At 49.6% G+C, this 12,308-nt stretch overlaps 1 protein-coding gene across 3 annotated transcripts in view; it reads right to left on the minus strand.

Annotated features, from left to right (window-relative positions):
- The window catches only part of SRGAP3 (SLIT-ROBO Rho GTPase activating protein 3), a 97,601-nt gene that overhangs the window by 84,994 nt on the left and 299 nt on the right, over positions 1-12,308 (minus strand). The window contains exon 1 of one of the 3 annotated variants that reach the window (XM_051627600.1): positions 6,054-6,077. The exons of the other annotated variants lie outside the window; for them this stretch is intronic. Coding sequence (XP_051483560.1) covers positions 6,054-6,057 — 4 coding nt within the window. The 5' untranslated portion in view covers positions 6,058-6,077. Of the gene's footprint in view, positions 1-6,053; positions 6,078-12,308 lie in introns of those variants that run through there. 3 annotated transcript variants of the gene reach the window in all.

Here is a 12,308-nt window from a genome sequence, read left to right on the forward strand (position 1 = left end):
CCAGATGGATGTATTTGTAAATAAGGCAGATCAGTTTTGTCAGGTTGTAATTGGTTTTAGAACAAGCAATTCCCATGATGACAAACAACAATTAAAGAGCATGGAGCTCCCACAGTATGCAACACTGAGCTGGTTTTACAAGAGGGACAAAAGCAGAGGAGAGTGATGGAAGTGCTACCAGCAATACACAAATGGCTCCATCCAACTTCACAGGAGTCAGGGACACAGATCTGGGTCCCTGTTGTGTGCTCCAGCATGAAGGAGATACCCCACACATGTCCACTGCTCCCCACGTTTCCACACCTCTGTAGCACCCAGAGGCAGGATCAGTTTGGATGCAGTGAGATGCACAGGACACGCTGCATCTGTTCTGGAGTAAAAAGGACATTTGCCACACACTGTCCAAGCCCCAGCATGAGGTATCCTGAAGTTTTGTGACCTGCAAAATTATCTCCTTCTGGCCAGTGCTTCGGGAGAGGCATCTGCTGCAAGACTCTCTCCCATCTGACACAGATGCCATCTCACCACATTCCAAAAGCGTCTGCAGAGCAGCAGGGAACAGCAACAGCACTATCCCCTCCAGGTACCAGAACGAGAACGTGCCATATGATCAGGAGAGGCAAGCAATGTGCATTTCTTTGTCCTCTTCCCACTCACCCTTAAGATTTGAGCTGACCTCTTACATGAAACAGTTTATTGTCATTCCAGCAGGATCTCAAACTGCCACCCCACAAGAACAACAACTACGTAAGTACCCTGTTTTACATGGTTTCACTTTCAGGAGTTTATAAGGTGACATTTTCACTTGCAGTACGTTTCCTTATTGCTTCTTTAGGGATTGTAGCAAGGGTAGGTCAAAAGCATAGAAGCACTGCACAGGAAAATCTGTTTTTAAAAGTGTGAATCACTGAGAACCATCAAGAAAATATGTTAAAAGAAACAAAAAAATGCCTTAGAAGAACCTGCTGTTGAGAGCCTGCTTCCCAATTCACTTGACATACTCCAAGCTAAGTGGTTCACCACTGCTATTTACTTCTGCTCAGTTTTTGCCACACCTCCTCAGGTTTTTCCTGAACTACCCAGAAAAATACACTTAAGAGTGGAGATCCTGATTTCCAGTTTCACACATTGCAACAACAGAAGTCCCATGCACCTCAATGGTAAAGAAGAACAGGGCAATTCAGTCCCTAGAAAACACTGGCTGTATTCAGTGGAAGGTAAGGAATGGTTAAAGGAAAATCTGGCTAAATAAAAGGTTAATCTTGCAGAGTTTCTGTATGTGACTGCTGGAGTAATTTCAAAGAGCTCCAACTGTAACATCAACAGCCTTACAGCTTCCTCGGGGTGCAACCCTGACTGCACACAGACTTCCCAGTGTACATACAAGCCATGGGCTGCAGGATGACCTGTACAACAAGTTCATCTTCTCTCTCTCTGGCTGATGGGCATATTCAGCCCCAGCCACAAAGCACGGTTCAGTTCCCCCAAGGTGAGAAGGGGAGTGGTTTCCAGGACAGAGCAAGGCTAGCTGTCCCAGGCTAGCAGTGTTTCTGTGCAACTCTTAAATAACTCAGATTTTCCTATCATGGTACATCTCTAAACTGTGCAGCTAAGCATTACTTGCACCGTGGTGAAGATTCATCTATTTCTGCAGCACAGACAGAGGAACACTTCACCCTGCCCTGAGGAACCACCAACCTCCCTTGAAAACAGGAAGTGCAGCTGAGTCGACCAAACAGGCAAGAAGAGGCCAGGACCTCCCCGTGCCTTATCACCCCAGATCAGCCCGTCTTCTAGACCTCACAGAGCAACCAAGCTTCAAACAGATGGTGAAAGGAGAATCATCCAGCATACACACCACCCAATCCCTGCAGCAGCACTGAAGACACAAAGAACGGCTAAGATTGGAAGGGACCTTAAAGATCATCTAGATCCACCCCCCTGCATGGGCAGGGACACCTCCCAGCAGCCCAGGCTGCTCCAAGCCCCATCCAACCTGCCCTTCAACACTGCCAGGGATGGGGCAGCCACAGCTTCTCTGGGCAACCTGGGCCAGGGTCTCATCAGCCTCACACTAAAGAATTTCTTCCTAATGTCCCTTCTTCCTGAATCTCCCCTCTTCCAGTTTTGATCCATGTCCCCTTGTCCTCTCACTACAAGCCCTTGTCCAAAGTCCCTCCCCAGCTTTCCTGTAGGCCCCCCTCAGATACTGGAAGGTAGCTATGAGGTCCCTCCAGAGCCTTCTCTTTTCCAGGCTTCTCCAACTGAAGCAAATGGCCAGTGTCCAGGCAGCTTCTGCTCCTTGTGCAAGACCCAGAGTCAAGAACCTGCATCCTGTCCCTGCCCCTCACCACCGCCCTCATGCCCGAGTCTCTGTGCCTCTGCACCTCCCCATCAGCCACACAGGCAGAACACTCCTGCCTGCCTCTCAGAAGCACTGGGAAAATAAAATCATTAATACTCTTAAACATTTTGAAACTATTACATGGGTATTTACAGACATGCCAGTGTTACTTAATCCAGTGGCCTCTCTCAGAGCATTGCTGTGATGCTGCAGGGAAACTATAATGTATCCAGTCAATTGTGTAATGCTCTGCATGAGGATAGAAATTGTTTTCTGATCTCTCCAGCAATCACATTCCACCCTGAAGCATGATATTTGATTGTGCTAGCCTCAGCATGCTTCACTGTACATAATATTGACTGTAAAAGTACTCAGCCCTTCTGAAAATACACCCATCTCCAACAAGCAGTCATTAGGCAACACTGCAAAATAAAACCGCAGCATGATATTCCAACCAATACTGGGTGGGGTGTCACCCTACTGAGCAGCAACACACAGATGACTTCCCAGTAAGGATCAGCAGCCTCGTGTACACTACATCACCGCTCAAGTACTCAGTGTGACAACCAGCAGGGCTTTCACTCACAGGAACAGATATACCAAAGGAGGAGACCCTCGCCAGCCCTCCCACCACTGCCTGCTTTGCAGGATGGATGCAGCCGGGCTGCAGTCTCTGTGACAGGAACAGCAAGTTCCCCTGAGCTGGGAGCAGCTCCAGAATGTCCCAGAGCTGCCAGAGAGAGAGGCAGAGCAGAGAAGAGCTGAGGGAAGAGTTATGAGGGTCAGAGATACACAAGCCTGGGAATCAATGGGGATGGACAGATGGAGTCCTCCCTGGACACCGGCCATGGATGGAAGAGAAGGGGAGAAGGAAGGAAGGGGCTGGACTTTTGTGATCCCTGAATTATATACAGTATGGAATACTTTGGTTTGCTGAATTTGCCATCTGTGTAACCCACTCTTCCCTACAGGAGGGTTGTAAATATGCCTCTTCTGCTCCCTTAGTGTCGGAAGCAGCAGATTCAACAAGCAGAGCAAAGTGTCCGTGGTGTCTCAGCAGAATCTGTGAAGAGTCCAGCATTATCAAGTCCCCTGGCTGGAAGACTTGCTGCTGTGTAAATGAGAGCTCACTGAACTAAAAAGAAAGCCAGTAAAAAGAAAATTGGCTTCATCCTGGCTCAGACCAGGACACCAGCTTGTGTGGGCAAACAGAATAGAAAACAGGGAGTTTGAGGAAAAGAGAAACATTCTCTCTGCTCCTGACAGGACAGCCTTGCAGACAGCATGTCCTCCTTCACTAGCTGGCCACCTACATGCAGCATCCCCCAGTACTCCCATCCAGCCTCAGTGCACCCACCAAGAACACAAGCAGTTTGCAGAAAGGTCAACAGCCCATTTCCCACCCTGAGCTGCAGCTACTGTTCCAGCTGCATCCCCCCCATGGCTGCCTGCCCAACGGGACCTGTCTGCACCAGCTTCTCCTCCTGACCAGCCCTGTCCAGCAACCTCCTCCCATCTCAAAGCTCTCCTGCAGCTTTAATCCTGCTGCAACTGCCAATACCATAAAATGACAGCTGGACTTTTTTTTTCTCTCCAGATCAAAGTTTGTGTCTTTAAAATTTCAAACACTAACAAGCTTGAATAAAATATCCTTTAGTGTCTTCCAAATATCAATTAACCCATTTTCCACACAGAGAAAAACCTTGAATTTTCTCTAGAGCCTTTGCCAACACAAAAGCTTTAGGCTGCCACACCAACAGTTTGATCTCTAATACTTACCCTTGTATGAGTTCTTCTGTATTCTCAGTGCTTAAATTATAGCAGAGTTAAATTTCTATGAAGTAAAAAAAATAAAATAGGAAGGGAGATTCAAATTCAGACTTCTTCCCAAAAGCCAGTTTATTTAAAGCCATTTGGTCACTAACATTGGACAGCAGCTCCTACCTACAGCAGCAGGACCTTGCCTGAGCCAGAAGCTTTAAATATCACCATCAATAGAAAAAGTAACTCCTTGCTGCAAGCTCCCTCAGATCTCAGCTGCTGGAGCCCATAAACTAAGACAGAGGCCCTGGCCCTAATGAGCAGCAGGGAGCTGCTCTGGGCACACCAGCCTTCACCTTACAGAGAGGCAGAACTCTAGGAAACCTCAGGCAGGGGAAGCATTGTCATTCCTTAGCAAGGGTTTATATTGCCATGAAACAATTATTGATTAATTGGTGCATATGACAGAGAAAAACATTGCACACAGAAGGCCAGCAACCCAAAATTATCTAACTGGTAACCTTGAGCTAAGAAATCTATTCTTCAGGTCATCTTCACTAAACAAGCTGTTCCAAGTAGCAATACTCTAACCTCAGGCACTAACCACACCACAGAACAACCCAAAGACCACAAGTAACTCTTCAAACAAACAAAGCTAATCCATGCTACAACATTTAAAAGAAAAGCAATCTTTGGTGCTCTTTCAAGGTAAATGGGAAGCCTCTGTTTCATGAAGTCCACCACAGGGATTTCTGCTGTGATCCTCCAGTGCATGATACTGCTCCCCAGAGTTGGACCTCAGAGCTTGAACCTGGTCCAACAGACTAGAAAGGTGGTGGAAAACTAGGCTCCCTTCTCCCTTAACGGGACTCATTAAAGCCAGGTCCCTATCTCCTGATCTCTGGTCATTCACATGATTTTGTATCTTTTCTTTTAAATATTTACTCATGCAATACAAGCAAGATAATAAATCAACACAGAGTCTCACCTCATCACTACAGTTGGCTTTTCTACCTACAGTGCAACCCCAGCCAGAGCCATACAGACACAACCCTCCCAGGGAGCTGTAGCCCCCAGCCTTGCCAAGAGCAACCTTTGGAAACCCACCTTCTGGAAGATGCTGGGGCAGAAGCATCAACTTCCGTAAGGAAACTGTACCACCACACCATTTACATATCTCTGTTTTTAAAACAAAGGGGAATATTTAAAATAAAGAGGATGATTTAACACAAAGGGGGCGATTTAAAACAAAGAGGATGATTAAAAACCTCTCCCTCCCTGCCATGGACGGGATCCCAACAGCTGCCTCCTCATTGATGAGTAATGACAACGCTGGGATAAATAACGAGGCTGTATATTCCCAGCCTGGCATGCCAGGGCTGCTGTGCTGTTGATGGTGCCATTTTTCACATGCACTCTAAAACCAAGCTGCTGACCACTCACGGTCATTAAACGATCCCACAGCACTGGGGCAGTGAGAATCACACCAGCCCTGTCACACCAGCACAGCCCCAGCCCAGGGAAACCCACCACAGCTCCCCCAGTAATATTATTCCAATGCTCTTCTCTACTTCCTCTCCTAAAACAGCGCTGCAGCTCAGCAGCTGCCTCTTCCCAAACTGCTGCAGCTGTCTCCCAGAGGTGAGAAAAAGGACACCAAAGCAAGTCATCTCGGGCCAGTTTTTCAGAGAAAAGTTTACAAATCAGGCTCTTGAGATGTGAAAAGCTCCAAGTGCGTCCAACAAAAACCACAGGCACAAAGCGGGAGCCGCGGGGGAGGCCTGGGAGCCCTAAGGAGGTCACCAGGGGCAGGTACAACCCTTATTACCAGGCACTGCGTGGGATCACACTGTTTACTCCTCCCTGTGTCCTCCCTTGCTGCTATGAGACACCCCAATCAAAGACACAGAGGCAGGGCACACACAACACAATCATTAGTGAGACATACTCATCTTTTTAAAGAGGAACGTTTGCCAGCAGCTCAGCAAAAGCCTCCTGGAATTAAACCGACACCCGGGATTAAACAGCCTCCTAGGTTGTAAGAAAAGGGAGATGGACTGGATGGCAGCTTTGCTGGGCAGTGGCAGGAGGGACACGACTGCACAGGCTGCTGCTCTCCCGCCGCACGCCCGCGTCACCTGCCGCAGCCAGGAGCGCGCTGCCTCTGGAGCTGGACACGCGTTTCAGAAGGTGACTGCTGCTGCTGCCGTGGGTGGTAGCTTGACAAACAGCTACTGAAGCAAAGCCAAATTCAGGCAAGAGAGAATTTAAGAGCTTGAGGGGGAGGGTTTCCCCCACCTTCACTGGGCCAGCAGAAGGGGAGTGTAAATCCTGCTCCTGATAAGTGCTGAAACTGTGCACACAGAACTTAAAATATTACATCTTGCAGAAGATTATAAATATCTGTTAAGCACCTGAAGTGCATTTCGTGCTGCACTCTTACAGCCCTTAAAACTCTTCACCTGGAACCAGGACTAGCTACAGGCCATGAATAAGAGTTATAAGAGGTTTTTACCATTATCAAGAAGAAGGGCTTGATAAATAATGCCTGCGGCACCCAGGCCCCTGCCTGCTATCAGAAAAGCACATAGCTAGGCTTCCAAGAATCAAAATACTCCTCTTTGTATTGAAACGCAGCCGTTGGCTCTCAGCAGAGGCCTCAGACCTCAGCTCCTGCTCACCACCAGACCCCTTCCCCAGGGGAAGCCACAACTGCTAGGCTGGACTCATCATCCAGCTTCTGACCACAGCTGCTGGGAGATGGCTCACAGGGGAGGGGGAGGCTGGAGACCCTGTCACAGACCCCGTCCACCCCACAGACCAGACAAAGGTGCCACAGAGGACGCGGGGACCCACCCAGGGCAGGGTGATCCAGCTGTGCACCCACCACACACTCACCCCTCCTGGTCCCAACACATTTTGGGAAGGTCCATCCCACCACCACCACCCTGATGGTCAGTCATGTGCAGGAGCCTGCTGACTCAGTTGGACCATCCCAGCCTCCAGCAAAGCGCTCAGGTCTTGGCTTTGCAGGAAACATCCCGATAGATTCAATTTGTTTCCATTACAGACTGCCAATTCATCTTTATTATGAATGACATACAGCCCTCTCTGCTGCTCTCCACACATGGCCCTCCCAGTCCCCACACACAGGTCTCGTGTAACATCCATCTGCCAGGGCTATCAGACCCTGCTGAGGAACCACTGAGAAGTGGAAGATAACAAAAAAATCTACACGGAAATCAACTGAACACGAAGCAAAGTTGAGCAGCCATTCTGAAGTCCCACAGCAGAAGCTAGACCATATCCATCAGGATCTATCTGTTGCAGACAACTCCACTAAAGCCAACGGAGCTGCACCAAGGCCTGCCAGCGTGCCCCCAGGCCATGCTTCCCCACATTTTGTTAAGCAAGACAATTAAGCCAATGCAAATTTTATATCTGTTTCTGTGATTAACATTTAGCCGTTTCCTACCAGCTCACCCAAAGGGGTGGAACTTTCTTCTCTTTGGCCCATTTTATTAAATGAGCTGTCAAGTTTCAAGCCTTGATGCCTCCTCCAATTGGCAACAATACTTTGCTCCTGAGCCATAATCCCAGAAAATAATTTGGTATGAGAATTTTCCCAACAGTTTCTGAGCAAAGTGGAATGACAACAATAGGTAGGAAACAAGAACAGACCAAAAAGAAGGGATGTAGCTCCTGCACTAGAAAAAGTAAAATGAAGGTAACAAGCAGTGACAAATTAACCCAAGCTGCAGTTCTCCCACAAAAAATGGGAAAAAACACATTGGTTTTCTTTGACCCACGTTTGCAAGCCTTTTTAATGTTTTCATATGCTAACTCCACCAACACTCTAGTTCTGTTATCAATTTGGACAGCAAATAAGAGTCCTAGGAGCACAAGCAAGTACCCCTTCACCGCCCTGCAGCCATACACCTGTGGAGGGGAGCTGTGCTCAGACCACCAGGGAGGCTGCTCACCTGCCAGCCCTGTGACAGGAGATGCTACTGACTCACAGCAGCCCTCCTGCCAACAAGAACCCAACAGATCATTTCCTGACCTGAATTTTGCCAGGGTTAAAGAAAAGCTTCAGGAAGCAATATGAAATTAAACAGCCAATCAACAGGATGCCCAATTTTGTGCAAGATTTACAATGCTGTACCATAGACAGTTGCATCTACATAATTAAAACCAGCTAGTTTTGCTGCAGTAAAGCAACAAATCATGCATTCATTAATGAGGAAAAGCCATATTTTTTATCTCTCTGGCCAGACCAATTAAAATGGTCTAAAACATCTCCAAACACTGGCTTTAACTTGTGCATCGAAGGATCAACTGCATTCTCTATTCCACAAGTAGCTTTAATGTGCCAGTTGTAAACAGGCAGCTATATCTTTCTTGGCATTTATTTTTAATGCAGCTATTCCTGTCTGGAAATCTAAAAAGAACAAATAAGAAAGTCTGCCTCCTAAAAGGTACCCTTAACATGTTCTTTCTGGTACCGTCAAGGGGGCACCTGCTGCCAGTCCCGGGGTAGCTCTCCCCTCTCCGGACAGCTGGAGGATGCAGAGCAGCAGCAGAAGGAAAGGACAGACTTCAGACAGACAAAATGGATGCAGGATAACGGGCAGGAGAGACCACCCCACGGGAAGAAGCCCCTCACGGCGCGTGTGCTCAGGAGCGGCCACGGAGGGAAGTCCCCGAGCGCGGGCAGAGGCAAAGGTGCGGGGCTGCAGGGGCAGGCGGGCGGCCACCGCCGGTGCTGCCACTCCCGCAACCAGCAGCGACCCCTCAGCTCCCCGCATCCCTGCGGGCACAGCCCCAGCCCCTCCGCAGCAGCCTGCGGCAGAGGCACCAGCACGCCTCGATCAGGATGACTCCTTCCCACCACGAGCAGAGCACAGACAATTCTCCAGGGAGGGAAAGAAGATAGGGAGTCATTATAGCTGATAAATCACCCCTGTGCACAAAGATTATTTGCCAGTTAAACTCTCCTCAGGCCAGTCATGCTCCCCACACAAGATGTGGGCTCATCGATTCCTAAGGGCGGCCACAGGAGCAGGGCTGGGCTCCCAGGCTGCAGCAACGGGCTGGCTGGGCCGTGCTCTGCACCCCAACAGCCAGACCAAGAGGGCTTTCAGAAAAACTGGCCTAAAATCAGTATAAGCAACATTTTTTCCCCCCGTTATTCCCAGCTGCCTATCGGGCTCCTCCAGTAACACTGGGCAGCTGATGGGTTTCTGTGCACGTGGGGCACCACTAGCTGGTCCTTGCCTTGCAAGAGCCCCTAGCCCCAGCTGGCCCCCCTGACCCACACCCTGGCCACTTCCAACCCTCCCCGAGACCTTATCTTCAAAATGCATTTTAAATGTGCCTCTGCTCTCAGTTACCTCCACTGCCACCACACTGCCGTGGATCCCCAGCACTCACACACAGGGTCTTCCACCTTTCTCCCTACTGTTTTATTGACCACACCACACAGACCACCCTGGGCTGTGTTCAGATTTCAGCCCCATCCTCCGTAACAGGACATCACTTCATACTTCCATCTTTTATCACCTTTGTATCTCAGCTCTTCCATGCCAACACTGTTTCCCTTAGTCTCCCTTGCTGCCACTCCCTTTTCTTTCTCCCTATTTCTTTTTCCATTTTAGTCTTTCTCTGAAGCTGTGGGTGTCCGTCTTCACCACAGTAGTAGTGGTTTAGATATAAATAGAATATTGACTAAATCCCCAAAGGAAACAAACAAGGTATGTGGGATAATGAAGTGGCCTACATGAAATCCTGAGGTTTAGCCAAGAGAGGTGGCTCTTGCAGAAGGGGAGAAGCGGAGGTGGGTGTTCCTAGACACTGTCACAGGCTCAGGAGAAGATGTAGACAATGACAAACCCTCAAGCAAAGCAAAAGTCCCATTGCCTCTAAAGGGCATCCCTGGCACCCCATCCTGACACAATGACCAACCAGTGACCTTCCACTAAACTTTTCTGCCCAGTTACATTTTCTCCCACTGCCCCTACTGAATGAGCTACAACAGAACTCTGCATCAACCCCTTCCGAGTCAGATGTTTATCATCCTTCAACAGTTTAGCACCAAGGGAAGATCAGAGCTGCCCTGGTCCCCACAGGGAGGTGGCAGGGAGGACAATGACCATCAGGATGGAGCCATGAGCACCGGAACCTCCTGACCTCACCCAGGTGACCCTGAGACCACACCAGCCTTGTGGCAGACCTGAGGTGTCTCAGGGATGGAGCTGCCAGCACCGTGACGGCAGCACAGGCAGGCCTTGGGGTCCAGCTCCTCCCGCCTCACTCCAGCTTTGGGCACAGCTGAGCCCTGATCACACACGAGTTAACCTTCCCTCAGATGGAAATGCAGACCAAGTACCCTAAATCAGAAAATAAACACTTCTGGAGGTGTAATTAGGCACAGAATAGCATCAAGGAAATTACTAACAGCCCCTCAGCAAACTGTGTTACAGCTGTCCAGAAAAGCGGCCCAAACCATGATTGCTGTGGTGCAATAAAACACCCTTATAACATAACCCCAGCACTAACTGTCTAACATATGGAAACCATGAGGCTACAGAAGTCCGGCCAGGAATGATCATGGCAAATGAGTATTCCAGTGACAAAGAATAACAAGAAAAAACACCGGAGATGTCTGCAGCAAAGCTTCTGGAACAGATCAGACCCAGTCCTGCCTCCAGCCACCCCACTGCAGCCCCAAGCACCCGAGAAGCAGGAACCACCTGGCCCAGGACATCTTCAAGAACAAGATGAAAACATGGGGCAGTCGCTATGAATAAACACAAATCCCCTCCCAAAACACAGAACAATCCCACAGGCTAAAAGAATATTTCCTCTGCTTAACTGCAGGGTGCAATAACATCAATTTGCCCAAATTACACACAAGCAGAAAGGTAATTGGCACTAAGCAGAGCATGTTGTGACTGTTACATCACTCTTGGAAGCCAACTACAAAAGAGTGAAAGGCAAGAAAGTAAACAGTGGCACGGAATCAGACAGCCCCTTCCCCAGCATCCTTCCATCTGCCATGGCACTGCAGCATTTCACAGCGCTGCGTGCGGCTCAGACAGCACCCAGCTCAAGATCCAACATGTCAAGTGACCTCTGGAGGAAACAGGAAACCTGTTTGCTTTGCACATTCACAGGTTAATTCTCAGAAAAGCTTTTTTATATTTTTCATTCACTCTGTCTTAACCAAAGCCTTAAACACAACAAAATGGTGATCGCACACCTATATAAAACCAAATGGAGACGGGAGACAATTTTGTGTAACAGCAGGGAACTCAAAGGGGGCAGAGCTTAGGGAGGTGTTCAGCAAGCAGCTGAGCACACTCTAGCAGAAAGTGGGAAAGAAATTATCAGGAACTAACAGAATTAGGAATTGCTGCAATAATGACTAGACTTACAACCTGAAGTTATCAAAAATATCAGTTAATACAGTTTGCTACTGATCCTAAAAATGCTATGTCTGTAACAGAGAGATGGCTGCACAGGCTAATGTTTTTGTCTGTGCACACACATCCTGACACAGTCTCTCACCAGCCTGCAGACCTTCCTGATGCTTCAGAGAGTACCAACTTTCCAGAAGAAGTCTAACTGCCACAGACATTAATTTGGAGTCTGATATTTGAAGCCTACTGGTCTCGATAGACAAAACCTTTAATCATATCCTTCTCCAACGTTTGGAAACAAAGCGGTCTGCTTCAAACGTCTTCATCCTGCAATGCCAGGACTTGCATAATAACGACCGTGTCCCCTGAAATCGCGGGCCCTGGCGCTCGGCGAAGTTCCTTACATAAGACCCGCAGGACCAGCGCTCCCCGGCCCGAGCTCCACGTCCCCGGGAAGGCCGGTTTCCCCGCCAGGCACCGCTGCACCCCAGGCCCCCGTGCCCCCCGGCAGCGCCCGGCGCCGCGGTGGCAGGGCCCGGGGTGACGTGCGGGCGGCTGCGGGTCCCGGCGCCCACCGCCCGCACAGCGAGACCCTCCCCGCCACAGCCAGGTCTGAATAACCAGCCCCCCCGCAGCCCGACACGGCCAAGCAGCAGCAGCAGCGCCGGAGCTCCGGCCGCCGGTACCGCCGGGAGCTACCGCCGAACCCCCGGGGCCGCTCCCCGCCGCAGCGCCCGCGGGGAGGGGACGGCAGCGGGGAGCGGTGCGGGCTCCCGCAGCCC

Source organism: Apus apus, chromosome 9 (assembly GCF_020740795.1).
Source record: "Apus apus isolate bApuApu2 chromosome 9, bApuApu2.pri.cur, whole genome shotgun sequence".
In the NCBI taxonomy this organism is placed as follows: domain Eukaryota; kingdom Metazoa; phylum Chordata; class Aves; order Apodiformes; family Apodidae; genus Apus; species Apus apus.